General features: G+C 61.4%; 2 protein-coding genes across 3 annotated transcripts in view; both read left to right on the top strand.

The window, feature by feature from the left end:
- The window catches only part of PRPF6 (pre-mRNA processing factor 6), a 33,598-nt gene extending 20,176 nt beyond the window's left edge, over positions 1-13,422 (top strand). The window contains exons 12-21 of one of the 2 annotated variants that reach the window (XM_060124723.1): positions 1,316-1,438; positions 4,110-4,231; positions 5,657-5,795; positions 7,351-7,470; positions 7,719-7,895; positions 8,267-8,400; positions 9,024-9,115; positions 10,615-10,729; positions 12,623-12,749; positions 13,189-13,422. In XM_060124723.1, the coding sequence (XP_059980706.1) occupies positions 1,316-1,438; positions 4,110-4,231; positions 5,657-5,795; positions 7,351-7,470; positions 7,719-7,895; positions 8,267-8,400; positions 9,024-9,115; positions 10,615-10,729; positions 12,623-12,749; positions 13,189-13,341 (1,302 nt within the window). In that variant the 3' untranslated portion in view covers positions 13,342-13,422. Of the gene's footprint in view, positions 1-1,315; positions 1,439-4,109; positions 4,232-5,656; positions 5,796-7,350; positions 7,471-7,718; positions 7,896-8,266; positions 8,401-9,023; positions 9,116-10,614; positions 10,730-12,622; positions 12,750-13,188 lie in introns of those variants that run through there. The other variant, XM_060124724.1, reaches the window with a different exon arrangement.
- A 3,506-nt stretch (positions 13,423-16,928) lies between these two features.
- C15H20orf204 (chromosome 15 C20orf204 homolog) lies at positions 16,929-17,934 on the top strand. The gene is made up of 4 exons (XM_060125076.1): positions 16,929-16,977; positions 17,082-17,336; positions 17,419-17,571; positions 17,693-17,934. The coding sequence occupies exons 1-4, from the start codon at positions 16,933-16,935 to the stop codon at positions 17,837-17,839; spliced, it is 600 nt and encodes a 199-aa protein (XP_059981059.1). The 5' UTR covers positions 16,929-16,932; the 3' UTR covers positions 17,840-17,934.
- Positions 17,935-26,906: the final 8,972 nt, after the last annotated feature.

Below are 26,906 nucleotides of genomic sequence, written 5' to 3'. Positions count from 1 at the left end.
CGCTGTTCCTGGACCCAGCTGTGTTCCGAGGACCACTCCCACTGATCCTTTTGGACAGTTTTTTCAGCCCGCCCGTGCTGGGTTGTGCTCAGTGGAGAGCACGGGGGGCCCCTCTGTAGAGTGGGTACCCGGGGCTGTCTCCTTGTGTGGCTCTCCTCTCCCATACCTGGTGCTGCGTGCTCTGCCCTCCGTGCTCTTCTGGGGCGCTGAGCTCTGCCCCTTGGCTGTGGGTCAGCCTGTGCCCTCTCCTGAGCCTTTGCCCTTGGCTCTCCTCTGCCTGAGATGCCTTTCTGATGCTTATTACCATGCCTGAGGGGCTCAGGCGAGGGCTGCTGTGCTGTGCTCCTCTCACAGCCAGGGAAGCCAGGCTCGGCGTGTCCAGCCAGCCTGGAGTCTCTGGGTGATGGCATCGGCAGGGTGCTTCCTACTCCTTTAGCTGTTGCAGACAGCACTACAGAAGCGTCCTGGCGCATCCGTCGTTTTGAACGACTGGGAGTATGTTCCTTAAAAGGCGTTGCTGGGTCAGCCTGTGTGAGTTTTGTTTTGACAGGGAGCTTGAAGCTGCCCGCGGTAGAGGTCGTCGCTGTGTCCATCCTCAGCCGCACGCATGTACCTCTGTCCCCACCTTTGCCCGCACACTTCGACGTCGTCGGTCTGACGTGTGTAAACGCGCGTCCCTCTCTGCATTGCTAGTCCTTCCCACCGGCTGTGCAGGAGGCTTCAGTGGCACTCGGTGTCTCGTCTCTGGAACCACGACGGTCTTCTCTCTGCCTGTCCTGAGAGCTGCTGTCCTGAAGTCCAGTGCTTTTCTGCTGGTCAGCCCGCGCCCCCTGCCTGCCGGAACGCCCGGTGGCTGGTCCCTCCCCAGGTTTCTGTCTCACCTTCCGTGTGCCGGGCTCCTTCCCCCAGTCAGGTCTGCCTCTTTGGGTTAGAGTGGCTCTTCCTTTTGTCCATTTCAAATCTGGATCCCAGGCCGACAGTACGAGTGTGAGTGACCTCATCTTTTACCCGCAAGTGCTTTGGAACTGTCTTTGCATAGCAACCCCTTATGGCCACTGAGTTGCCTACTCTAGTACTTTGTACACAGTAGGTGCTTATGCAATGTCTGTTAAGTGGGTAGGTCAGGGATTTGTGGAGTACTCACCTGCTGGATGTCAGGGAAGGGTGAGCACAGTCAGCGGGCAGTGGCAGGGCCACGAGGGCGTCAGAACCCTTGGAGCTCACCACCTGCAGCCCGCTCTGTCCGGGCACTGCGTCCACATGTCAGGCTTCTGCAGCTCTGGGTGGCAAGTTCAGTTCTGTGTCCCTCTTTCAGGATGCCGAGGAGTGTGACAAGGCTGGGAGTGTGGCCACCTGCCAGGCGGTCATGCGTGCCGTGATCGGGATTGGCATTGAGGAGGAAGACCGGAAGCACACGTGGATGGAAGATGCTGACAGCGTGAGTGTGGCCGCGTGGGCCTGGAGTCTGTGTTTGTGGGGAGCTGCTCTGCTTTGGGAATCTTTCTGATCTGCTGGGTTTTATCTTATTTTATTTATTTATTTACTTAATTCATTTTTGGCTGCGTTGGGTCTTCGTTGTTGCATGCAGGCTTTCTCTAGTTGCAGCGAGTGGGGGCTGCTCTTTGTTGGGGTGTGCGGGCTTCTCATTGCAGTGGCTTCTCTTGTTGTGGAGCACAGGCTCAGTAATTGTGGCTCGCGGGCTCTATAGAGTGCAGGCTCAGTAGTTGTGTCGCGCGGGCTCTAGAGCGCAGGCTCAGTAGTTGTGGCACGTGGGCTTAGTTGCTCCACGGTCCATGGGATCTTCCTGTGCCAGGGCTCGAACACGTGTCCCCTGCATTGGCAGGCGGATTCTTAATCACTGTGCCACCAGGGAAGTCCCTGATTTTTAAACGTAAGTTGCAACTGTAAGGAGTACAGTTTTCTGTTAGTCTGCTACAGAGCTAGAATTTGAGCGCTTGCTAAGCTGGACCTGGAATCCATCTCCCAAACCTTCCCAGCTGTTCACCCCTGACCTCTGGACCGTCCCTACCTCTGGTCTTTGCTGTAACCTGCGCTTCAGAAAACATTTGCACATGAAGCTCTTGTCCCCTCTGAAATGATTTCCTTGGAGTGGTGTTCCAGAGAAGAGATGATGAGTTCAAGATCAATAAAAACATTTGAAGCTTTTAATACCTTAAATGTGGCCCTCTCTTTTTAATAGCCTCTTCCCCGCCCCCGCCCCTGCCCGCTGTGTTGGATCTTCGTTGCTGCGCACGGGCTTTTCTCTGGTTGCGGTGAGCGGGGCTACTCTTCGTTGCGGTGCGCGGGCTTCTCACTGCAGTGGCCTCTCGTTGCGGAGCACGGGCTCAAAGTGCACGGGCTCAGTAGTTGTGGCACATGGGTTCAGTAGTTGTGGCTCGCAGGCTCAGTAGTTGTGGCGCACGGGCTTAGTTGCTCCGCGGCATGCGGGATCTTCCCAGACCAGGGCTCAAACCCGTGTCCACTGCATTGGCAGGCGGATTCTTAACCACCGCACCACCAGGGAAGCCCAATAGCCTTTGATTTAAAAATAACTTTAGACTTACAGAAAAGTTGCAAAACTGTAAGAGGAATTCTTTTACACCCTACACTTAGATTCCCCCAGATTTACCCATTTCACCACGGTTGCTTTTGTGTTCTCCACTCGTGCCCACACTTGCACACACATGCCCCTTATTTTCCCTGAACTGTTTGAGAGTACATTGCACATGTGGTGGCCCTTTCCCTCTAAACGTTTCAGTGTGTGTTTCTTTAAAAGGGGACCTTCTCTTACACAACCACAGCATAGCTGTCAAGCTCAGGGGATCAGTGCTGGTGTAGGACTACGATGTAATCTGAGGCCTTACTCACATTTCACCAGCTGGCTCACTGAGTGCCTTTTGGCAAAAGGAAAAACCCAACTGTGTTCTGGTTGAGGAGCTGCCCAGGGTCATATCCACAGGTCTCCGTGGCCCCGAGAGTTCGGGGGAGGGCTTTGGTCTGTCGTTTTTCATGAGTGTGACTTTTCTGAGGGTACAGGCCCCTTGGTTTGGTGTCCATGCTGTGTCCTCGCGGCCGGGCTCTGATCTTCGTAGGAGTCTGTCCTTCTGGGTCGGCGGGGGCACATCCTCTGAGCAGCTCAGGCGGTGCCCGCCAGGCCCCTCCCCTGGAAGGCTGCTGTGGCCCTTTGTAACTAGTGAGTATTTCGTGGGAAGACACTGAGACTGTGTAAACATGCCATTGCTCTCCAAACTTTGACCTACGAGTTTGCGGGTCCATTAAGGATGGTTTTGGCTCCTGTCAGTTATTACTGTGGGATCTGTCAGGTGCTGGTTTTCTAGATACCGTGGCTTCTGCGTTTGACAAGAGTTGATCAGCTGGACTCCTGCAGGGCAGAGCTTTTCTTTCTCCCTTGTTCGTGTGGGCACTCTCCTGCCCCTCCAGTCCCTGGATGCAGGCCGTGGCCGCTGTCTGCATGGAACTCGCGCGGTGTCACACGTGTGACCCGGGTGCCTCGTGAGCAGTAGAGTCTCCAGTGCCAACCATCGTGGCCTCAAGGCTTTTTGTTACATGACGTTTCAGGCAGGGAAGTGTGAGGAATGACCTCGCAGGCGCCACGGCCTCTGCCGTGGGAAGAGCCCAGCTCCCTCTGGGTGCCGGGCCCTTTGAGTTCTGAGTGTGGACTTGAACTCTGTGCTTCCCCCCGCTTTCCTCATCGCCCTTGAGAACACGGGGGCCTCGGCGGGCATCACCCTGCAGACAGATGACAGACTGGGGGCAGTAACTCTGGAGCCCTTTCAGACCTCCTTCCGCTTCTCTGTCGTCTCTTCACTTGGGCTGGAGCAGGCAGCTGTCCTCGGCGCTTTGTGAGCTGCGGGAAGAGCGGAAGCCCTTGTGCCCACGAGCGTGGGGCTCTCCAGGGCTCACCCCCCGAGATGGGCTGGCCTGCCCAGCCCCCAGGCCCTGAGCGACTGTCGTGTGGTCCCATGGGGCCACGGAAGCCCCAGAGTCTTTGTAACTGGCCTACAGGGCTCGGGTCAGGAGTCACAGAGTGGGTACCCGTTCTGGGTCGGTGCTGAGCCGCCCTGTTCACGGCCCTCTTTCTGCCCTAGTGTGTAGCCCACAGCGCCCTGGAGTGTGCCCGAGCCATCTACGCCTACGCCCTGCAGGTCTTCCCCAGCAAGAAGAGTGTGTGGCTGCGGGCCGCGTACTTTGAGAAGAACCACGGCACCAGGTACGTGGCAGGCCCGCCGCCCTGCGCCGGCTTTAGGCCTCTCGTCCCCGCGGGTGGGCCAGGGCCTTGTTCGAGGTCCAGCCTCTGCGGCGAGGGGCGGAAGCTCTTGGGCTTTTCAGCCAGGCTGTCTTTCAGGCAGCTTCTGTGCTAGCGTTGCTGCTGTTGTATAGTGCCAAGGCACTGAGGGGCCCATCTGCCCAAGTGCCTGCAGCTGAGCCAGGGGCACTGGTGGTTTGAGGGGTCCCTGGGGCAGGGCTGGAGCCCGAAGTCCCACGTCTGTGGGGCCCTGGCTTCGGCAGCGTGGGCGGTGCGGCATCTGGGCCCCGGCAGGCCTGTTTTTCATTTCAGCTGCATTTGGGTTTGGGCTGGTTTTTGTGCTCCGAGGAGGTCCTTGACAGTTTTCTTTAATTGTCCTCTTTAATTGAAAAAACGTTTCGTGTCTGCCTTATTGGCTGTAACTTCTGATTAAATTAGATGTTGCAACGTCTGCAGTTAGGTGGGCAGCCTCTGCCTGGGTCCTCTGCTGCGTCCTCTCTGCTCGGGCCTCCTGGTCCCACCTGGGCTGCAGCTGGGAGCACGGAGCCCCTGTTGCTTTTCTTTTGTCTCATTGATCAGTCTTGGGCTTTGCTGCTGAAGTTCCCGGTCCCACCGGCTGCTGTGTGTTTTGCAGTTAACTCCTCTGGGGACATTTTGAAATGACCCGGCCGGTTCCCCTGTACAAGTTCACCCGGACAGTCCTGTCTAGAGCAGGGCTGCTCCCGGGGGTCTTGGTCCCTGGGTTCAGGGGCAGTTCCCCTCCCCTGGCTCTGGTGTCCTTGGCCGGGTGAGGGGGCCAAGTGCTTCAGACCTGGGGGTGTTGGTTCCGGTGTCGAGCTTCATGCCACGCAGACGATTCTGTGCGCTCACTCGGTCTTACTGCTGAGCCCTGGGGAGGTCGTCTGTGCCGGGGGTATTACAGGGGTGGTGGGCTGTGCAGGGGTTGGGGACTTCACACCTGAAACCCAGGCTTCTTGCTTGATGGTGACCTAAAATAACTTTCTTCCAATAAGACAGTTTCTCTGGATGCCGGAGAGTAGACTCGGGTCGTAATCTTTATCGGCGGATCTGTGGTTAGAGATGAAAAGGCCCCCGGCCCCCAGACCGCAAAGTTATCACGCCTCCAGGACACACGGCTGTAAAAGGCTCTCTTGAGAGGTTCCATCAGACTCTGCTGTTTGAACAATGCGTTGCTTTGTAGCACCCTCTTCCGTAGTTGACTTTCGAGCCTTTATGGAGAGAAAAGATTTCCCCACTCGCTCCCCATTGTAAAAGTCTGGTAAATCATTGACAGCGTGGAACTTTGAAGCGCTAACTGTCTTTTCAGTGCCCGCGGCTTGACTGAGAGCGACCTGCATTCTCTGGTGGTGACCAGCCCCTGTCTTTCAGGGAGTCCCTGGAGGCCCTGCTGCAGCGGGCCGTGGCCCACTGTCCCAAAGCAGAGGTGCTGTGGCTCATGGGCGCCAAGTCCAAGTGGCTGGCCGGGGACGTGCCCGCCGCGAGGAGCATCCTGGCTCTGGCCTTCCAGGTGGGTGAGGGGTGGGCCTTGGCCTGAGGGCTCCAGGGTCCCGTGCCCTCCTCAAGCCCCGCCCCCTCGTCGACAGGAGCTGACCCTAGAGGGGCCGAGCATGGTCAGGCCGCGTGGGACTTGGGCTGCTCTGTGGGCAGTGGGGCCCTGAGGGGCCCTGAGAGGAGGAAAAATGGCCCAGACGATGGACACCTACCTCTCATTTGCCGCCACTCAGTCTGACCTCGGGCTAAGTGTTCCACAACACAGACTCAGGGAGACGGGAGGGACAGGGCAGCAGCCGGAGCACCATGTCCCCACACGAGGGCACGGCGACAGCCACTTTCCTACGTGAACATTAGGGTGTCCAGTCCCCGCCCGAGGAAGGCCTGTGCCCCGTGCCGGAGCATAGGTGCTTGCATTGGGGTCCCACGTGGGCCACGTGGCGCTGCCCAGGCCCGTCGGCGGGTGGAGTTGAGTTCAGACAGCCGCGCCTAGCCGGGCTCACTGTGGCTGATGCCGTGAGCTGTGCATTTCTCTTGCCCTTTTTTAGTGTTTTGTTTTTTTTTTCTTTTTCTTTTTTGGCTGCGCCACATGGCATGTGGGATCTTAGTTTCCTGACCAGGGATCGAACCCGCATCCCCTGCGTTGGAAGCGCAGAGTCTTAACCACTGGACCACCAGGGCAGTCCCCGTGCAGTTTTCTTAGGACCTGATTTTTATTGTCACGTGTAACATCTTAATACTTTATGACAACAGGGGTGTTAGTCAGTGGTTTGCAGCATGCTTTTTTATAAACTAGAGAGTCTACGTCACTGTGTTGTCACCCAGGCTGGCATAATAAAGTCTGTCCTTCCCTGAGTAAACACGTGCAGGGGCCGGGCTTGGGTCTCCCTTCTGCTCTCAGCTGTCGTCTGGGTGCCCAGTGTGGAGGACACTCCTCATCTCACAGTGGTCCCGGCGCTCTCCCACCACTGCCTGGGCAGTGCTGCCTGTCCCTGCCCCTCTTCTCCTTAGCTGCCACCGGTGTGGGGGGGGGGGCTTCTCAGGTTGGGGACGTGGTCAGGCTGAGTGTGGCCAGCAGCTAGCTGTGCTTTCAGGAGGCTGGAGGGCACCACCCACGTGTCTGCTGGACTCTGGGTTGTATGTGACCCAGTCCTGACCCCGGAGCCCTCTCCGCGCCGTCCATGATGTCCCGGGCATCCTTCCGTCCTATCCACGTTGACACGCTGGGACGGCCAGTTCCTCATTGCTAGGCTTGGGAAAGAGCAGGGTTGGGTGGGCGGATCCACGCGGGTGGGACGTGAGCGACGGCGTCAGCAGGCAGAGGGTGGCGGTTGGCACCACGGCCCCAGTGCCATAGAGGCTGCACGTCTGTGGCAGTGAGACAGGCTGGCCTGTTTGTGAGGAAGTCGGTGTCCTGGGGCTGGACTCTGCTCCGTTCCCCGTTAGCCCAGGACATGCCTGGATTAGACGTCCTGCTGCAGAGTGAGGCCCGGTCTGGCTCCCAGGCGGGCTGCCTTTGATTAGGGTACCCTCGCCCTGCTCGCTGCTGATGCTGCGTGCTTGCCCCACAGGCTAACCCCAACAGCGAGGAGATCTGGCTGGCGGCTGTGAAGCTGGAGTCCGAGAACAACGAGTACGAGCGGGCCCGCAGGCTGCTGGCCAAGGCCCGGAGCAGCGCGCCCACCGCCCGGGTAAGCAGAGCCGTCCCGCCCGCCACGTGCGGGGACCGCCGCGCCCCGCACCCTGCCTGAGGCCACAGTACTCGGAGCTCATTTGTTCACTCTTGGCTTTAAAACGCAGTCATGTGTGTAGCCCTAGCTTGTCCCAAAAGATACGAGACAGCGTTCGGGGCGAGCTCTCGGTCAGGCGAGTGCCAGGAAGGTGCTGGCCCAGCCCAGGCCCAGCACCAGAGCCGGGCTGAGGCCATCTGACCCCTCAGGTGTTCATGAAGTCTGTGAAGCTGGAGTGGGTGCTGGGGAACATCGCGGCTGCGCAGGAGCTGTGCGAGGAGGCCCTGAAGCACTATGAGGACTTCCCCAAGCTCTGGATGATGAAGGGCCAGGTCGAGGAGCAGGAGGAGCTTGTGGACAAGGCCCGGGAGGCCTACAGCCAGGGGGTGAGCCGGGTGCCCTCTCCCCGGGCGGGCGCCGGGCTCGGAGGGGCTGTGGGCTCAGGGCAGGCCCATCCCCTAACCCGGTCCCGGCGTCTGCCCCCCCACCAAGCCGTGCATGCTGCACTCAGCGGAGTACGGTTTACGGCCCACGTAAGGCACAAGCTGCTGTGTTGACACCCACAGTGTGCTCATGAACACACACCCCGTGCACGTGTGCACAGTTCAGCCGTGCGTGTAGACACACGCCTGGGCGTGAAGCGGCTGGGTCTCTGGGGGCAAAGGTGGCCCTCACTCCCGGCTCAAGGAGCCACCACGGCTGTTACAGCCCCCCAGATGCCAGCTGAGCCCTCTCTCACTTGTGTCTGTGGCTGCAGTTGAAGAAATGTCCCCACTCCACACCCCTGTGGCTTTTGCTCTCCCGGCTGGAGGAGAAGGTTGGGCAGCTGACCCGAGCTCGGGCCATTCTGGAGAAGTCTCGCCTGAAGAACCCGAAGAACCCCGGCCTGTGGTGAGTCCCTGCGCCGCCCGCCATGAGCCAGCCTCGCTCACACGCTCAGGCCGAGGGCTTGGTGCAGCATTTCCAGCTCAGGCTCTGTGGGAAGATGCCAGCCGTGAGGAGTCCTGTCTCAGCCGTGGGAGGGTTCAGATGGGCCTGAAGGTAGTTTGACACAGTGTAGCTTGTGTTCAGATTAAGGGTTCCCCAGGAGAGCCAGGGCATCGGGAGTGGATGACGCCGAGAGAGTGGACTCTACAGAAGAGGTGATGTCTGGGAAAGGCCTTGAGGGATGAATAGGAGTTTGCCGGGTGAAGAATATGCATAGGAGGCTGTGCACACAGAGATGCAGCGTGCGCCTTCAGGGTGTCAGCTCAATGAGGTGCCCCAGCAGCCGTCAGCAGGCCTGTCTGTCTTTATCCTGGCCGTCTTCATTCGCACCTCGATGACATCAGAACCCCAGGTGTCGCCTACTGCGGCGGCTTGAGGGTGCGGGTCACCAGCATCTCCCTCCTCTGGTAGATGAGCCGCTGGGCAGAGTAGGGAAATCCAGCCCCTGCAGCTCCCCAGGACCTTCCGCTTGTCATCGGGCTGCCAGTGGACGGCACTCGACCCCCGCCTCGGGCCTCTCTCTGCAGGCTGGAGTCTGTGCGGCTGGAGTACCGCGCGGGGCTGAAGAACATCGCCAGCACGCTCATGGCCAAGGCGCTGCAGGAGTGCCCCAACTCCGGTGAGCACCCCGCTCCCAGGCTGCAGACAGGGGCATCAGGTTCAGACAGGCAAAACTACATCTGTTACACTCGGCCATTTAGACGGCTGAACGCAAGCCTCAGCGTGAGGAGTTTGACCTCGTGTTCTGAGGGGCTACCTTTTTTTTTTTATATATATCATTTAGTTTTTAACTATTTCATCTCAAGTCTGTAAGTTAGTGCACGTGCAGTATAAACGAATTTGGAGCAGAAAAGGGGACATGAAAATCACCTGTAAGCCCAGTACTTGGAAATCATTGCTTTTAGCTTGTTTGTATTTTTACAACTTGTATTATTGCACAAAATCAAAGTCATACTGTGCGTTTGGTTTTGTGCCTTTTTTTTTTTGGCTGTGTTGGGTCTTCGTTGCCGCACGTGGGCTTCCTCTAGTTGCGGCGAGCGGGAGCTACTCTTCCTTGTGGTGCGCGGGCTTCTCATCACGGTGGCATCACTTGTTGCGGAGCACGGGCTCTAGGTGCGCGGGCTTCAGTGGTTGTGGCTCGTGGGCTCTAGAGTGCAGGCTCAGTAGTTGTGTCACCCGGGCTTAGTTGCTCTGCAGCATGTGGGATCTTCCTGGACCAGGGCTCAAACCCGTGTCCCCTGCATTGGCAGGTGGGTTCTTAACCACTGCGCCACCAGGCAGGGAAGCCCCGTGCCTTTTTTTATTTTATTTTTTTTTTAAGAATCAATCCCTTCTGTCTCTAAGGTATTTTATTCAATATCTCTCCTAAAGTTTCTGTTACGTGTGTAATTTTTTTTTTTTTTTTTTTTTTTTTTTTGCGGTACGCGGGCCTCTCACTGCCGTGGCCTCTCCCGTTGCGGAGCGCAGGCTCCGGACGCGCAGGCTCAGCGGCCATGGCTCACGGGCCCAGCCGCTCCGCGGCATGTGGGATCTTCCCGGACCGGGGCACGAACCCGTGTCCCCTGCATCGGCAGGCGGACTCTCAACCACTGCGCCACCAGGGAAGCCCCCCGTGCCTTTCTTTAAAGCTGAAAATTTTGTGAGAATTTTTCATTATTGAATTCTTCAGAACGCACAGTTTTTAGTGGCATCGTAGAATTACCTGCGTGTATGTCAGAAATACACCACTCACTGGGGGTCAGTTTGCAGGCTGCTATCAATCCCAGGTCGTCTTTCTGCCTGAATCTTTAGTAGCACTTTTGCTTATTTTGTTACAATAAAGGCTCAGCTGTGAAGCCACTGAGGCCCTGGGAGTGAACCCTTGGAAGTTGTCGGGACTTCCAGCCTAGCCGCCCCCAGGATGTTGTCCCGTCCGTGCCAGTGGGGCCCTGTGGCTCCAGGTGGGCAGTGGGGCAGGCAGCACGGCGGCCTCTGCTCCGCTGCCCAAGCAGACGTGAGCGGCCACGCGGGAGGTGCAGCTGTGGGCACCCTCGGTCTTCCAAGGCTGCCCTTGGGCAGCCTGTGTGTGGACGGGCACATCTGAAAGCTGAGGCAGACGCCTGTGTGTCTGGATTTCAGGGGTCCTGTGGTCTGAAGCCGTCTTCCTGGAGGCGAGGCCCCAGCGAAAGACCAAGAGCGTGGATGCCCTGAAGAGGTGTGAGCACGACCCCCACGTGCTCCTGGCTGTGGCCAAGTAAGTAGGTGTCCTCGTGGCGGTGCTGAGCCCCTCACTCGTCCCTGGAGCAGGGCGGGCTCCCCTGGGCCACGGCCTCCACAGCTCCATGTCCGAGCGCATCTCTGGGCAGAGGCCCCCTGGACATGGGCTACCTGGATGGCCTGGGTCGTCCTGGACCCCGACCCTCTGTCCTGGTTCTTTCCTGTGGCTCTGCTCTCTCTGTCTCCACTACTCTTCAGTTTATCCCTACACGGGCCTTGGGTTGCAGGACAGACAGGCCTGCTGACGCTGGGCCACACGGAATTTAGGTTACAAGTGAACCTTCTTTGGTTCAGAGGGCTGTAAGCAAGACAGTTGTTTCCATTGCGTTAGGGCCAGAAAGCAGACCCTTTGACCTGTGTGAGCCCGGGAACAATCCAGGGCCCGTTGGTCAGGCCGTCAGTGTGCCTGGGGGTGTGGAGGCCGCCTCCCAGCCTCAAGGGCAAGAGGAGGTGAGCAGTCGACCTCCCGCTGCAAGGTCCTGCAGGGTGCTGGGTCCCGGGCTCCCTGGGGGGGCGTGGAGGGCCTTCAGAACCTCCTGGCCCCGCAGGGTCTCTGCTCCCTTCTAGAAGGAGGACGATGGACGGCCTGAGAGGAGCAGCCTGAGTACCCGGCCGGGGTTGGCTGTGGCCAGGCTAGGAGGGCTCTTTGGGCTCTCCCCTGGGCCAGGGGGTGTGTGGGGCCCAGGAGCTCCTGTGCGCTGTTGCTGCCCCGGCAGGAGCCTGGCCCACCTGCTTGCTCAGCTCCTGCCAGCACCTCCTCCGCGGGGCCGAGGGCACTGCGCGCGGGGCTTCCCTCGGGCCCCTGAGGCGCAGCCTGGGCCCCGGCCACCTGGGAGGCTCCCGCCCTTCCGCCTTCGACTCCACTCCGATAGGGCTGCCATAAAACCTCATAAAAGGCTTTGTAAGGTAAACAGGTCCCTCCTTGCTGTTCCCAGGCGGGTGCTCTGTGTGCTGCTATCTGAGTTTGTGCTCTTTAAATCACAGTTTATCTAACATTAGCAATTAAGGATACCACAAGGCTTAAAAAACAATCAAGCTATCCGAGCATGACATTATTCCATTTTGTAGCTGAGAGCAGCCCGAACAGCTGCCTGGAGGGTGCGTGGTGGACGTCTGCTCGGGTGCTTCTGGCTGCGGAGCTGGGTGGAGGATGGAAGCCACCCGGAGGCCCCGGTGGGCGGCTGTCAGAGTGCCCACCGCGCCTCCCCGCTGGCCTGCCCTCCCCTCGCTGGCATGTCGGCAAGGCTCCCTGGGCCCCTGACTTGGTTTCTGACGCTGTGGATCCTCTCCTGGGCCTAGTTTCCAGGTTGCTGTGTCTGCTGGTGTAGCCCAGGTTCTCAGTGTTGGCTTGGGTTCCTGCTGGAGCTGCCTGGTAGGGCAGAACGTTCCAGAAGGTGAATATGGAGGAGCAGGCAGAAACTTCAGTTCACTTTCCCTAATCAGAGCCTTGATTTAATTTCTGTCAGGTTTATTACTTTCATCTCCCTGTATTTTACTCAAAGGAAAATAATTTAAGGGAGTTTGAAGTTCTTGCTCTGTGGGTGGTTTTTTAAGAAATGCTTTGGTTAGACACTTGAAGGAGGGTTTCAGGTTAGTCACCTGGAGTGGTTTCCGGGTGATCAGGACTGATTCCTCGGCACCCCTGTGGGAAGCCCAAGCTCTCCAGGGAGAGGACAAGACCAGCAGTGCCTGAGCCAGGCTCTGTGCCACTGTGGCTGCCTGTGGCAGGTCACTAGACTGACCGGGCTCATGGTCCAGCGCACCCGGGAGCGGGCTGTGGCCCGAGGAGGCCAGGGCCAGCCCCAGAGTGCCCCCCAGCGCCGTCCCCTGGCCGCCGCTCACTCCGTCCCGCCCTGCTGCTTCCCCCCAGGCTGTTCTGGAGCGAGCGGAAGATCACCAAGGCCCGGGAGTGGTTCCACCGCACCGTGAAGATCGACTCGGACCTGGGGGATGCCTGGGCCTTCTTCTACAAGTTCGAGCTGCAGCACGGCACAGAGGTGAGGCACCTGCCGCCCGCTGCCCCCGCCCCACCTGTCCCGCAGCGCTGGCGGCTGATTCAGCTTCCACGCGGCTTTCTGGCTACAGCCTTGGAGCCTCCCAGCCTGAGATTTAGATGTTTGGGGCATCTTTTAATGAGTTGGTTGTGATGGGGGCTCGGGCCATGGCACAAATGGGGCTGGAGCTGGAGGCCTGGGAGTCGTCCTTGTGCCTCGGGGGACCTGTCCTCCTATGCAGGAGCCCTCCCAGAGCCCAGTCCCGTTGGGTCCCCACAGGATGTGGAAGCCAGGCTTGGGGGAGCTGGTTGGCTCCCAGTTGGGGGGCGGGTGCGGGCACTGGTGTGAGGCCTGGTGGAATGTGGCGGGCCTGCTCCCGGGGAGCGGGGCTGGGGGCGGCGGAGGAGTGGGGGCGCCTCACGTGCCCGCGGTCCCCACCCAGGAGCAGCGGGAGGAGGTGAAAAGGCGCTGCGAGAACGCCGAGCCCCGGCACGGGGAGCTGTGGTGCGCCACGTCCAAGGACATCGCCAACTGGCAGCGGAAGATCGGGGAGATCCTGGTGCTGGTGGCGGCCCGCATCAAGAACACCTTCTGACTGTTCCGGCCCTGCTGGCTGGGGGCGGGGCGGGGGGCGTGAGAGCTGTCTGTCCTGTCTTTGATTAAAGGCTTTCTAGTAGTCGTGGGGTTTGTGGCCGGCGGGTGTTCTCCGAGCCCTCCCCTCGCATGCTTTGGCCGCCCCAGTCTGCCCCGCGCTGGACGGGGCTCACTTTCCAGGGGGCCTCGTGAGCCCGTGCCCACAGAGGAGACGCCAGGGGAGCGGTGAGGCTCTCCAGGGCTTTATGGAGATGGTGTCAGGACCTCATGTCCTGGGTAAAAGCCCCGCGTGGGGACAGCCGGGGTCTGGCTGGCCTGGCGACTCCAGTGCCCCTGCTGGTGCACGCGCTCTCCCGCCCCGGGGTGCTCTGCGGCCCCCACCAGCCCGCAGCGGCAGGCTGCATGTGCCCCTGGGTAGGTGACTTTCCTGGGTGCGGACGGGCCTGGCCCCTGAGGTGCTGCCCCCAGCGTGTGAGAGGCTCGCTCCCATTGGCAGGTGAATTCACTTTTGCTAATTTGGCGTCAGCAATTTTATGCTAAAGCACTTGTAACTGTCCTCTCTTTAGACTGCAAATGCATTCATTACTTGGGAGACTTGAGTGTGTTTTCACCATGTGAGGATGAAAGACTTCCTCGGGCTCTGGATCCCTGCGTCTGTGTCCAGTTGGAAACTAGCTAGTTCTCTTGGAAGGGGGTGCGTTGGCCACGGCTGGAGACATCTGGCCGGAGGTCAGGGTCGGTCCAGAGGCCATGGGCCGGGCGAAGAGATGCGGATCGTCACGTGTGGTGACGAGAAGGGCGGCTGGCGGTTACTCCCACACATTCTTTTGTAAGAAACGATCCCAGAGGGGCTCCTCGGTGCTCGTTCTGCGGGTCAGTCACTGACCCGTGGCTTAGCCCTCTGGCAGCAGCCGAGGTTGGGGAGCATGCCCTTCTCGTCAGCACCAAGGGCGTGGGCATCTGCCTGCAGAGCACGGGCCCAGCCGGGTCCACCTCCGTCGCTCTGGGAGCCACAAGGTCGTGGCCAGCCCTGGGCGGGATCGGACCATCCCTGTGTGGGGTCAGGAACTGCTGGTGCCAGGGTGGGCGCCCGGGGCAGGCCCCGCTCACGGATGGTCTGTGGCTCTGGAAATCCTTCCTCTCCTTACCCGAGGTCAGCCAGTCCCAGAGGGCCATGCCGGAGGTTCCTGGGTGTTGTCGCTGACCTCAGGAGTTTCCTGTGATCCCTTTTGGAGGAGGTCCTGCCCATTGCACTGGAAAGTGAGTCCTGAAGTTTTTAGGAGCTTGAAAGCCAGCCTGTCCCTGTACAGATGTGGAAACTGAGGCCCAGGAAGGGGCAGTGACTTGGCTGCGGCCACAGGGCAGCTGGCAGCCCTCAGTTGCTTGTGGCTTCTCCCGGACACTTTCTCTGATCTCAGGTCAGGTGAGGCCTCCCACAGGGCCCTTGGAACGTTCCAGAGCATCTGATTGGCCACATGCAAATGTCTCCTCGTTTGCCTGGGGATTGTTTTCTCAATGCCTCGAGGTGGTGGTGAAACTACTTTTCTCCCTGGGGAAAACATCTCTTAGCTTTTCTTCCACTGACATTTTTCAGTTCCAGCTCAAGGCTAGCTGAGTTCCTAGGCTTGGGCAGGGCTGGGCAGCCCCAGCACACTGCCCGGCAGGGTGCTGTGGCCCGGCTCCCTGCAAGCCTGGTTGGTGAGTGGCCGTGAGCTCCCCCGGCAAAAGACCCCCCTCAGCCCAGGACGGGCGAGCAGTGGGAAGCACCTCTCCCCTGAGTGCTGGGCCAGCGGGGAGCCGGGAAGTCCCCTGCCTGGGACCTGCTGGGGCAGGACCCCCCGGACGTCAGGGTGGGGGAGCTGGGGGGTGGGAGGGTTACGTCCTGCTCACCTGGTCCTGCTGGTGGCCAAGTTCCTGGCAGAGGCAGCAGCTGCTGACCACCGAGGAAGGCCCTGGAGAAGGGCGACCCCGCTTCTCCTGGCTCCCCTTCCCCGGCAGCCGGGCCCTACCCTGCTCTCTGCCCACCGAGCGCCCTGGCCCCTCCTCGGCAGAGAAGATCTCCCAGGTCCGGCTTAATCCAAGATCCACTGGGTGGGAAGACAGCCCGGTGGGGCTGGGCTCCAGGGTCAGGTTAATTGAAGAAGTGATTGGATAGCGGTGGGGAGAGGGAGGGGGCAGGGCTGGGATCCTGGGGCCTCCCTCCTCCCTCCCCCCTTTGCTCAGAGGAGCCAACTTCAAAAGCCTCGGCTGCCTGCCGTCCAGGGAAGCCTTGTCGGCCGGGTTTGGAGCGGACCTGGAGTGGCAGAGGCGCTCCCCACCTGAGGACCCCAGGATCATGTCCCAGGCCCACTGGCGGGAGTGAGGGAGGGCCTGAGCCTGAGAAGCCCATGGTGAGCAGCTGTGGGCCGCTGGGGAGGGGGCTGACTTCGGCTGCGCAGGGAGCGTGCACAGCCCAGGAGAGGCTGCTGTCCCGCCGTGTCCCCACCGGGAAACTCCCCTTGGTTCCCGTCACCGCAGCCTGGCCCTGGGTGCTCCTGACGGGCCTTCCGGGCAGCTGCAGCGGCGGGGGGAGGGAGTCTCCCTCCTGGAGCTGGGGCCACCCTGTCCTCATGGGTTGGACTGGCCTGAGCCTCGGGCCCTGGTCAGGGGCAGACAGGCCTTCCCGGGACACCCTGGGCAACCAACCTACCCCACTTGGACGTCCCTCCAGCACCAACGGCTCTTGTGCTCACTATGATCTCTGATCCTCAGCAGGCAGAGGGGGCGACTGAGCTGGCCATCATGCCAAGCCTGTCTAGGGAGGGGGTGGGCTTCGAGAAGGGCCCACAGCTAATTGCATTTGGTCCTCCGGCCGACGCTGCCGGGTGCCTCAGGCAGGGAGCCCCCACGGACTCCAGGTCCGGCCCTGCGTGGTCAGGCTCTCCTGCCAGGCTGGGAAGCAGAGTCGAGTCCTGTGTCTCGAGTCCCAAGTCTCGCTGGGTTCACATGATTGATTTTCCAGTGCTGTGTGACTCCAGCCCGGGGGCTGGGAGCCTGCAGACAAGCTGCTCGCTCTCTCTGATATTCGGGCTTCTGAGTGGGGGTGGGCTTCTTCACCATGAGAGCCAGTTTTCTTTCTGGGGGAGGGGAGCCCTGGTGGTGTGGACCACGGTCCCCTTCCTCCCTTCGCCTTGGGCTTTCCCCAAGCCTTCCCCTCCCAAAGGGGTGTGGCCTTGAGCTCTGAGCCCTCACCCCTGTCCTGGTTGGGTTGGGGGTGCAAGGGAACCCCAGCCCCCATGGCTCTCAGAGCTGGTAGCAGAGCCATGGGGAGGGTGAGGAGAAGCTGCTCGGCCATTGAGGGGGCAGATCAGTTCTGCCCTCTCCTGTGGGGCACCTGGCGATGAGCCCAGCTCTGGTGGGCATGGGTCAGGGCATGGCCAAGAGTGAGACTGTACAGGGGGTGCTTCCCGCTGTAGGCAGACCTAGGTCAGTCCTGCCCCCCAGTCTTACGGGTACTTGGGCCCTCACACCCATGCAGATCAGAGCCGCGGGTGCTGTCGTCTGTCCTTCCCCAAACCTGCCAGCCCTGTGCCTAGAGCATTTGTTGAATGGCATGGCGACGTCTCCGTTATACCAGCTTAGAGATTCCCTTGTACAGGTGTGTGTGGATCGGGATCGGGGGTGGCGGGGGGGGAGCACATTGCCCGCAGTGCTGCAGGAGGGTCGGCGCCTCCGCAGGCTCTGAGCCTGTATCCCTTCCAGGGCCCCCCCAGGCCCGCGCTCTGGGCGCTCCTGCTGGCACTGCTGGGGGCTGCGCCGGGCCGGGCCAGGCTCGGCGCCTGCAGCGTCCCCGACGTGCTCCACCACTACCGCGCGGTCATCTTCGAGGACCTGCAGGCCGCGGTGAGGTGGACTGGGCCGGGCTCCAGACAGCTCCATTTCATTCAGAAAAACCTGACTGGAGCCGCGGCCTCCCGATGGCGGGGCCGGGTGGGAGCCTCCTGTGGCGCCCAGAAGGTATGGAGACATCACCACCCAAGCCCTCCAGCCCCCTCCCCACGGGGCTCCTCCCCCAGCCCCCCGCTTCCTCCCTCCCCAGGAGCACAGTATCCTACTGTCCATCGTGGCCCTGGGTCGGACCCTACGTGGGGCGGTGGCCGGGGGCCGCCGCGGGGCTCTGGAAAAGGCGGCTTGGACCGTGGCGGTGCGCACCGAGGCGGTGATGCGGCGCCACTGCCGGACGCTGCGCCAGGTGCGCGTCCCCGCTCGCTCCCACGGCCCCGCGGTCTCCCTTCCCAGGGGCTGGACACGAGCTGCGGGGGAGGGGGCGGGCGGGGACCGTGCCCACGCCCTGACCGACGCGTCCCCGACAGCGGAGCCGGCGGCCCGAGACGCGCCCTCTTCGGCGTCGGGGCGGCCGGAGGCGGCTCCTGCTGCGCGCCCTGGACGCCGTCGCCACCTGCTGGGAGAAACTCTTCGCGCTGCGCGCCGCGGCCAGCGACGGCTCCTGGGGCTCCTAAGCGCCCCGAGCGCGCGGGGATTGGGAAAGGGCCTTGCGGCTCGGCCCCTCCCTCGCCGCGGCCCGCACTCCTCGGAGGGCCCGGGACTGGGAGGCGGGGCCCGCCTGGCGAGCTGGTCCCGGAGGGGGCCCGCCCTCCGCCCCCAGCAAGGCCCCAATAAACTGAGCTGGTGCTGCGGCCCTGTTCGCTCTTTCTTCGCCTGCCAGCTGTGGGGCCAGGCCGCCCCGGGTCCGCGCCTCGGTGGGGAGGGGGCGCTGGGGCCTCCCGCACACGCGGTGTGGGGGAGGGGGGAGCGGCGGTGTTCCCAGGCTCGGCCAGCAGGGGGCGCCTCGGGACGGGACTCCTGCTAAGTCGGCGCTGCAGGCTTGGGCGGGGGCAGATGGGGACTCCTGCTGGTCCTAAAATGTAGCATCGTATCCGTCCTGCTCCACTCTGGGATGGGGGAAGGGTGGAAATGGAGGGGAGGGGAAGGCTGAGCTTTGTGAATTCGGAGCAAAACAACCGGATAAAGGAAACGGGCCTGAAGGGAAGCGAGCTGCGGCCCTGGCTGCAAGCTGGGCCGGGCCATTTCCTGTGGCCTGGGAAGGGTGGCAGCAGCTCCTCGGCGGCGGGACTGGACAGGCCAGCCAGGGACCCACCGTCTCGGGTCCTGGGACCTTATGTTTGCGTGGCCCGGTGGAGGGCTGATCCCTGGAGTCCCGCACCTACAGCCGCGTAGGCCTGGAGGTCCGTGGCCCCCTCCCGGATCACAGCCTGTGGAGGGGGCGCAGCAGGGCAGGCAGAGCACCTGGTCAAGGTGGGTGCCTGGTCGGCACACCTGTCATCATGCTCTCCCCTGACAGGTGGACGGACCCAGTAGGCACCGAAGCAGGCCTTGCCCTGGGCACCCTGGCAGAACAGAGGCGAGCAGGAGATGCAGACAGGCCTTGCTGGCGGATGCCGTCAGCAGGGCACAGCTGGCCCTGAGCGCCCCATCGTGCGCGTGTGGACGCGTTCAGTCCGAGTAGCAGGAGCCACTGCCCCTGGTTCGTACAGGAGGAAACGGAGGCACGGGGAGGTTACAGGACTTGCCCCAGACCTCACAGCCCGAAGTGTAAGGGCCGGGATGAGAGCCAGGCCCCGAGCAGAGTGACAGCCCGCACGTGCCCTGTGTGCAGGCTGGGGACCTCAGGGTGCATGCAGCCGCCTTGTAGGTTCCCAGGCCACGTGGTCGCACTCTGAGTGTGAGGGTGGCCTGGGCAGGGGGCCTGTGTGGTTGAGGTGAGGCTGGAGGAGGTGGGCTTGGACATGAATGGGGTGAGGGGAGGTGCGGGCAGCCCCAGGGTCCTGGCCCGAGTCCCTGGGGGAGTCCTCGTCTTGAACTCGGGGAACACTGGTGGAGGAGCAAGCTGAGGGGAGCAGTCACGCCGCTGGCTCCTGCTGGGCGTCCGGGTAGGAGGGAAAGGTCCTGCTTTGGTTGGAGCACAAGGCTTGGGGGAGATGAATCGGGCCTGGTAGAAGGTCAGTAAGAGAGTCCGGGGGTCTGGGTGTGGGGACGGGGAGGGACAGGCCCTCCACAGAGGCCCCCACCACGCTCCTGCTTTCCCCAGGGCACCTGGCTCCTTGCACTTGGACCTCAGCGCCAGGGCCTGTGGGGAGAGTGCGCCTCCTAAGGGCGCCTGGGCGTGGCCTCTGGGCCGTCATGGCTGCTGCCCACCCACAGCACTCCTTGCTGCCGTGGTGAGCGGGCAATGGGCAGCCCTTTCTGTCCGCCCATGCCTGAGGCAGTTCCCAACAAACCCCCGTTTCAGGGGGGCTGGGAGGAGGAGCAGAGGCCTTAGTTACAGGGACACAATCTCCGTCTGAGTCCTGGACTGCAACCATGGTGGTGGACAAGATGCTCCTGCACCCTGGCCCGGCTGTTCCTCCCTGGGGGCCCCTGCCAGAGCCTCCCCGGTAGTGAGCGTGTGTGTGTGTGTGTGTACACAAATGTATATGTCGAGGTGTGTGTGCACAGGGATGTGTGAGTGCACAGGTCCAGGTTCCTGCCCCACCCTGTCTGGCAGGGTGCCCCTCTCTCAGGCACACCCTCCTGATGTCTAACCCTGGTCTGTCCTGGCAAATTGACCGCCTGGGCGTGGCGGCTGGAGGCCTGTGGCCTGAGCTCGAAGACCCCAGTGGTCCCTCCCTCATCCCACTTCGATGTTGTTCTCAGCACAAGACCCCCACCCCCGGCCCGGCCACCGCTGTCCACCCTCTGCACCTTCTCTCGAGGCCTCAGTGCCAGGCAGAGGCTCTGCACATCGTGCCCAGGCCTGCTTCTGCCAACCCCCGGATGATGGGTCAGCGTCATGGCTGTGGGGACACGGGCCGCTGTCCCCACATCTCAGAAACCATCTGTATTAGTTTGCTAGAGCTGCTATAACAAATTAGCACAAACTAGGTGACCTAACACAGTAAAATTTTCTTCTCTCACAGTTCTGGAGGCCAGAGGTCGTCCAAAATCAGTATCATTGGCCCGAAATCAGGTGTCGTAGGGCTGGGCTGTGCTCCCTCCAGGGGCGAAACCATTCCTGCTTCTTGAAGCTTCTGGGGGCTCCGGGTATTTCTTCGCTTGTGGCTGCGTCGCTCCAATACCTGCCTTTGCTTCGTGTGGCCGTCTCTCCTCTCTGAGGATCTTTGCTGCTGGATTTAGTGCCTCCTGGGTAATCTAGGATGATCTCCTCACCTCAAGATCCTTAATTACATCTGCCACGACCCTTTTTCCACGTAGGGTCCCACTCGTAGGTTCTGGGAGGTGGCGTATCTCTGGGGCCACCCTTCAACCCACTTCAGCATCTTTGCTCATGCACGATGAGGGCAGGGTGGGCTTCTGGCTTCTGGGACGAGGTCCACTTGTCCAGGGCGGGGACACCCCAACCAGACCACGTCTGGGACAGGTGGAGGGAAAGCTGGGCTGCCCTGCTCAGACCTGAGGTCTGGCCCTCCAGGCTCAGCACTGGGGCACATGAGCTACCCAAATCTTTGCTGGCTGGAACTGACCAGAACCGACAGAGAGATGGAAAGAGACTCAACGGTGAGGACAGAGCCACTGGCCAGGGGTCACGGGGCCACGGAGGGCAGAGTGTAGGCGGTGTGACCCGGTGGATGGGCCCCGCCTTTCGTGGACTCGAGGTATCTGCCAGGCCCCTGTGCCCTGCCTTCCCTGCCAAGGCCCTAGGCATGTGGCCTGAGCCTGGTTCTTCCTCCATAAAACACTCTTCTGGGGCACACACGTGGTGGGGTTGGGGCCTGCACCCTGTGGTGTCCTGTCCTACACACGTGCCTTCTCAGCTGCTTCACCGGGGCGGGGGGGGGGGTGTGTGTGTGTGTGGTGGCTGAGACCTAGGGGGAGGGGCTGTGCCGGGGTGGCAGATGCGCCGCAGAGCGCTGGCCAGGGAGCCAGACCGCCCATGTGCAGCGCTGCAAGGAGGGGCCAGGCAGCTTTGAAGGGTAGTCCGGGTCCCACGGCCTCCCCAGACTGGGAGCCTTTGTAAGAACATCTGGAACACGGGCAACAGGCAAACTAGTCTCCGGATTCGGAAAACCAAAAACGTGATCCCAACTGTGCCACGTGTGTGTTCCCTGCCCCCGCCCACAGGCCCCTCTCTCTCTCGACCCCCACTTCCCACCTCTGCCCCTCCCCAGGCTGCCAACAGACCACAGGGGTGGGGTCCGTGCCAACCTCGAGCACTGGCCCTTCTGAGGGCGGCAGAGCGCCTTTGCCCTGCCTGGGGCCTACTCATGGGCTCCAGCGGCACCTCCCCCGTGTCCCCTCCCCTACTGGCCGCCACCCCAGCCCAGCTGAGCACCAGGAGGCGGTGGGAGGTTGTGGGAAAGACGGGTGCCCGCCATGCCAGGCCCTGAACAGACACACCTCCGCGTTCGCGGAGCCAGGGCTCTGGGACAGGACGTGAGTCGGCCGGACCCTGCATCTGGCGCTGGGTGCCGCGAAGGCGCGGGAGGAAACACCTGCACCAGACCTGAGGGCCCTCGGGCTCTTGCCTGTGAGCCTGAGTGTGGGGTCCCTGCCTGCAGGTGTGCGCGGAGGCGCCGTTCCAGTCGTGGCTGACGCGGAAACACACGCGGCCCCCCACTCCAGGAAGCAAAGCACATACTCATGGGGCGGGGGTGGGGTGGGGGGGGTGGAGTGCCAGGTGTTGGAGCCCATTGTCCCTGCCAGTGGCCTTCGGGACCCTGGGGGGCGCCCAGAGACAGTTCCCATCCTGCCCCCTCCCCAGGAAAAGACCCAGCTTTGTAAACACAGAAACAACCATCGGCGCGTCGTTCCCCCCACCCCTCCAAGAGTTAAAGCCCGGAAGAAGCAGCAGGGAGCCCGCACCTGCAGGGCAAAGCGAGTCCTTGTAAGGGGGGAAACGGGGCGGTCAGGGCCTGGGGGCGGGGCGGGCCAGTGAGCGTTGTGGGGAGGTGGGGCGCCCTGCGGTTGGACACCGGCCCCTGGGTCCCCGGGCTGGAGGGGCACAGCCTGGCTCAGTGAAGTCCCGTCGCCTCCCTACATGGCCCAGTTGTGACAGTTGTGGCTCGGTGGTAAGGCGGCCAGGGCCCCCCGCCAGGTGAGCAGGCCTGTCCTCCGGCCGCCCCCACGTCCCCTGCCCGGCCGGCGTGGGGCGCGAGGCCAGGGGTCCGGCTGGGGCCCGAGATAAGCGCCGCACCCGCCGCCGCTTCCTGCGCTTCCTTCCAGCGCCGCCGCCGCCGCCGCGGGCCCCTTCCTGTTTTCTCGCGCGGGCGGGCGGGGGCGTGGGAGACAGGGCGGGGTCGTGGGGCAGGGGGGTGGGGTCGTGGGGGAATAGCGCGGGGGCGTGGGAGAGGGGTCCTGGGGGATGGGCCGGGTTGTGCTGGCCAGAGCAGGAAGGGGGCGTGGGTCGGGGGCGTGGAAGATAAGGCAGAGGGTGGGGAGCCGTGCCGGGCTTCCCTGGGAGGCTGGGTGCTTGTGCAGAGGTAGAGGGGGTGGAAGGAAGCCGAGGGGGCTGTGTTCTGAAACACAAAGAGGAGGAACAGTGGCGCTCCCGTCCCTCCTCCTCCCCAGTCCTGGGCCAGGAACTCCCACACGCTTGGCCAGAACCCGCGGTGGACTGGACTGGCGCCTGCCCCTTGGGGCCCCTTCCCAAGCTTGGGGCAGGAGTGGGGGGTGGGCTGGGTGGAGGGTTGAGTCTCGCTTGTGAGCACCCTGTTGGGACTGGAGGTCAGCCGCTCTGGGGCCCCCCTTGGGGGGTAGCTGCTCTAGCATATGAATTTTGGGTTTTACTGGAGTATAATTGCTTCAGAATGTCCTGTTAGTTTCTGCTGTACAATGAAGTGAATCAGCTCTATGTATGCCTATATCCCCTCCCTCTTGGACCTCCCCCCCCACCCCCATCCCAGCCACCTAGGCTGTCACAGAGCACCGAGCTGAGCCCCCTGTGCTATACAGCAGGTTCCCACTAGCTTTCCGTTTGACACATGGTAGTGTATTTATGTCAAACCTGATCTCCCAGTTCCTCCCACCCTCCCCTCCCCACCCTGTGTCCACATGTCCGTTCTCCACTCTGCGTCTCTATTCCTGCCCTGCAAATAGGTTCATCTGTACAATTTTTCTAGATTCCACATATGCGTTAATATACACTATTTGTTTTTCTCTTTTGGGCTTACTTCACTCTGTATGACAGGCTCTAACTCCATCCACATCTCTACAAATGACCCAATTTCATTCCTTTTTAATGGCTGAGTAACATTCCATTGTATATATGTACCACATCTTCTCTGTCCATTGTCCTGGCTATTGTAAATAGTGCTGCAATGAACATTGGGGTACATGTGTCCTTTTGAATGATGGTTTTCTCAGGGTCATTTACCCAGCATATGAATTTGAGGTACTTAATCTACTTGTTCAGACTTGGTCATTAGAGATACACATTTATGTTACTTTCCTGAAAACATCCACGTAAAACCTTGCACACGAATGTTCATAGCATCAGTAATCACGGTAGCCAAAACATGGAAACAACCTCAGTGTCCATCAGCTGCTGAAGAGATAAATAGACTGTGTTCCTTCCATACAGTGGAATATTATACAGCCTTTAAAAGGAATGAAGTTTTTGATTCAGTTTACAACATGGATGAACCTTGAACACTCGATGCTCAGTGAGAGAAGCCAGGCTCTCAAGGCCACTTACACGAAGTCCAGAATAGGCAAGTCTGCAGAGACAGAAAGCAGCTTAGTGTCTCCCAGGGGCTGGGAGCAAGGAGGATGGGAAGTGACAGCTAGTGGGGACGAGGTTCTTTTGGGGTGATGGAAAAGTGCTGAAGTTAGTGCTCATAGTTATACCACCCTGTGAACAGATTAGAAACCACCGAGTTGTCCCCTTAGAAGTGTCTGTAGGTGTTGGAGGCTGTCAGCTGAGCAGCTGGACTGTCCAGCGTATTTGTCCATCAAGTGGGTGGACAGTTCAGTTCCTCTTCGCCTGCCCAGCCTGGCCTTGTTGGGGGCGGGTGTGTGAGCACAGCTTTGCTCCTGGTGTGGTGTGTGTCTGGTTGTGTGTGGGGTGTTCCTGAGGGTGTCGAGGTGATGACAGTGCCTACGGGGGAGAGGGGTGCACCTTACCTGCTCTAACCCCCCCCCCACCTCCTCCTGTGGGCGGCTTGCTGGGGAGAGTTCCACACCTCGGCTCAGGTCACCCCCAGGCTAGGCTGGGTCCTGGGTGTGGGAGCTGTGGCTCAGGCCAGGCCCGGCTGCTAGAACTTCCCGCCAGGAGCTAGGTCGCCTGGGTCTGTTCCTGGCGGGCCTGACTCAGCGGGAGCTGGGGGTGGGGACATCCCTTCTCTGACCTTAGGGGAAGCAGGTGGGTGGAGCCGGGGGGTGGGGGGCAGGGGAGCCTGACCCAGGGCTGGAACCACCCAGGCCCTGGAGCTGTAGTCCTGCCTAGGAGGGCGGCCCAGCCTGCAGGGCAGGTTCCTTGGGAGGGCCCCAGGCATGGTGCCCACCTGAGGCACTCTCTGAAAACAGCTGCCCTCCGCATGTGTGTGTGCGCGCGCGCGCGCATGTATGTGAGTGTGTGTGTGTGTGTGTGCGCGCGCGTCCCCAGTCCTGATTCTGCTCCTGAATGCCCCCAGCCCCTGGCTCCAGGGACTTGGTCCAAATTGGGACCCCCGGACCCCCCATGCCCCCCCGGCATCCCACGCTGGCACTGAGGGAGGGTCTTCTGGGGAGCAAGCTACTCGGCCCTTCCGCACTTGGGCAGTGGGGCCTGTGCCACCCCAGGCACCCTGAGGCCCCCATCCTCCTGACTCCGAGGGTGGGGTGAGGAGGATGTTAGAAAGCTGTCCACGTACATGAGAGACGGCCTTGCCTGCCCACCTGCAGCCTCTCTCCATGTGTGTCCACGGGTGTCTCTGGGGTGGGGCACAGGTGAGGTGATGCCTGCGCCCAGACAGGGGGGCCCTCTGAGGGTCTGGTCACATGGCTCTAGGCGGTAGGAGAGGCTGGGCTGGTCTTCCCTTCCCCCTGCCCTGGCCAGGGGGTTGGGGGAGGAGATGGGAGGGTCTGCCCCCCAGGGTGTGGCAGGGGGCAGAGGCTGCTGGAGTCTGGCGGCTATGGGTCCCCATCTGTACAGAGACCAACCCCACGATGGGGGGGGGGCGCACCTTGGCCCTGCTAACCCAGGGCTCCAGTGGGTGGGTCACCTGTCCCCCTACCAGGGGCAGGCCCAGAGTGGGAGTCAGGGGCCATGAGAGCTGGGTGTGCACACTCATGGGTGATGTGAGCCTTCGTGCGTGAGCCCAGGACTCAGCATTGGTGTCTCAGAGCTGCCTCCCACCGTGACAGATGCGGCTGGACTGGACCACCCTTGTCCCTTTGGGCCTCACTCCCTGCCTCTTTCCTGTGTACCAGCACTGTCCTTGGTGTCCTGGGGGCCATTTCTGTCTGTGCCTCGACCCGCCCAGGGCTCCTCTCTCCACCTGTGAGTCCATCGCCTGCCCCCCCCCCGTCAGCTTGTCTTTCTCTGTCCCTTTGTCTTTGGGGTCTCCGGGCCCTGCTCACCATGAGGTGGGGATGGGGGCCCAGGTGTCACTCCCCGACTCCACCCGCCGAGGTGTGGGGCTCATTCCAGCTAACAGAGAGGTGATGTCCCCGTGCCTCTCAGAGGCAGGACACCTGTAAGAACAGCCCCACACCTTGTTCACCTCTGTACACACGCTCAGGCAGCAGACCCATGTGCACCGACACCCAGGCTGACACACAGACACACGCATGCGCACACAGAGTCTCAGACACCCTGGGTGTCACACAGTCATCCTCATGGAGGGTCACGTCGAGTCACATGGCCACACCGTCACAGCATCACAGCCATGCTCGGAGCACGTGCACACACTTGCTCACACGCACTCACACGCAGCTGGATTCAGGCTCACGGCAGCCACACAGCAGCGCACCTCATCACAAGATGCCCGCGCCCCGTGGCGCACGCACTACATCAGAGCTGTCAGAGATCAGCGGGACCCCCCACACACACACATGCTACTGGGGCAGGCCAGGCCAGGGGGACACACGACCTCTCATCTTGGTCTGGAAGATCCGTCAGGCCCTGAGAAGGGTGTGCGTGTGTAGAGCCCTCACTTCGGGACCCGGTCCCAGGAGAGAAGAATCGCCCAAGGTGATTGTTGCCAACTTTCCCTGAACCCATGGGCTCCCCAGTGAGGGGGCGCTAGTGGAAGCAAGGAAGCCGAGGGAAAACAGGGTGTCCGGTCCTGCTGGGAGAGGACCCAAGGCTAGTGTGATGGGTTCCAGAGGTGGAGGCTCGAGACGTGAGGCCTGAGCTCCCCTGCTCTGGTCACTGACCGCGTGTCACTGGTAGGGCCCGCACACGTCACCCTGGCAAGCAGTGTGGATTTGTCACGGTGCTGCCCTCTCTGGGGACACTGTGTTGAGAGAGAATGACGGGTGGGAGTCCCAGGATGTCATGTCTGCAGACAGGCGTCAACCCCACCAGCCTCCTTCAGAGAGAGGCGGTTCTGGGCACTCACTGGGCTTGGAAGTTGTTTTCAGGATGAG

The sequence above is a fragment of the Lagenorhynchus albirostris genome, chromosome 15 (genome assembly GCF_949774975.1).
Source record: "Lagenorhynchus albirostris chromosome 15, mLagAlb1.1, whole genome shotgun sequence".
Taxonomy (NCBI): domain Eukaryota; kingdom Metazoa; phylum Chordata; class Mammalia; order Artiodactyla; family Delphinidae; genus Lagenorhynchus; species Lagenorhynchus albirostris.
The sequence above is the reverse complement of the archived record's forward strand: the minus strand, read 5'-3'. Positions and strand labels throughout refer to the sequence as shown.

What these genes read in the sequence shown, in the direction of transcription:
- C15H20orf204 (XM_060125076.1), top strand. Translation starts at nt 16,933, where the DNA reads ATGGCGACGTCTCCGTTATACCAGCTTAGAGATTCCCTTGTACAG. An exon ending in CCTCCTGTGGCGCCCAGAAG is followed by an intron (nt 17,337 to 17,418) that starts GTATGGAGACAT and finishes CTCCCTCCCCAG; the next exon opens with GAGCACAGTATCCTACTGTC. An exon ending in ACTGCCGGACGCTGCGCCAG is followed by an intron (nt 17,572 to 17,692) that starts GTGCGCGTCCCC and finishes CGTCCCCGACAG; the next exon opens with CGGAGCCGGCGGCCCGAGAC.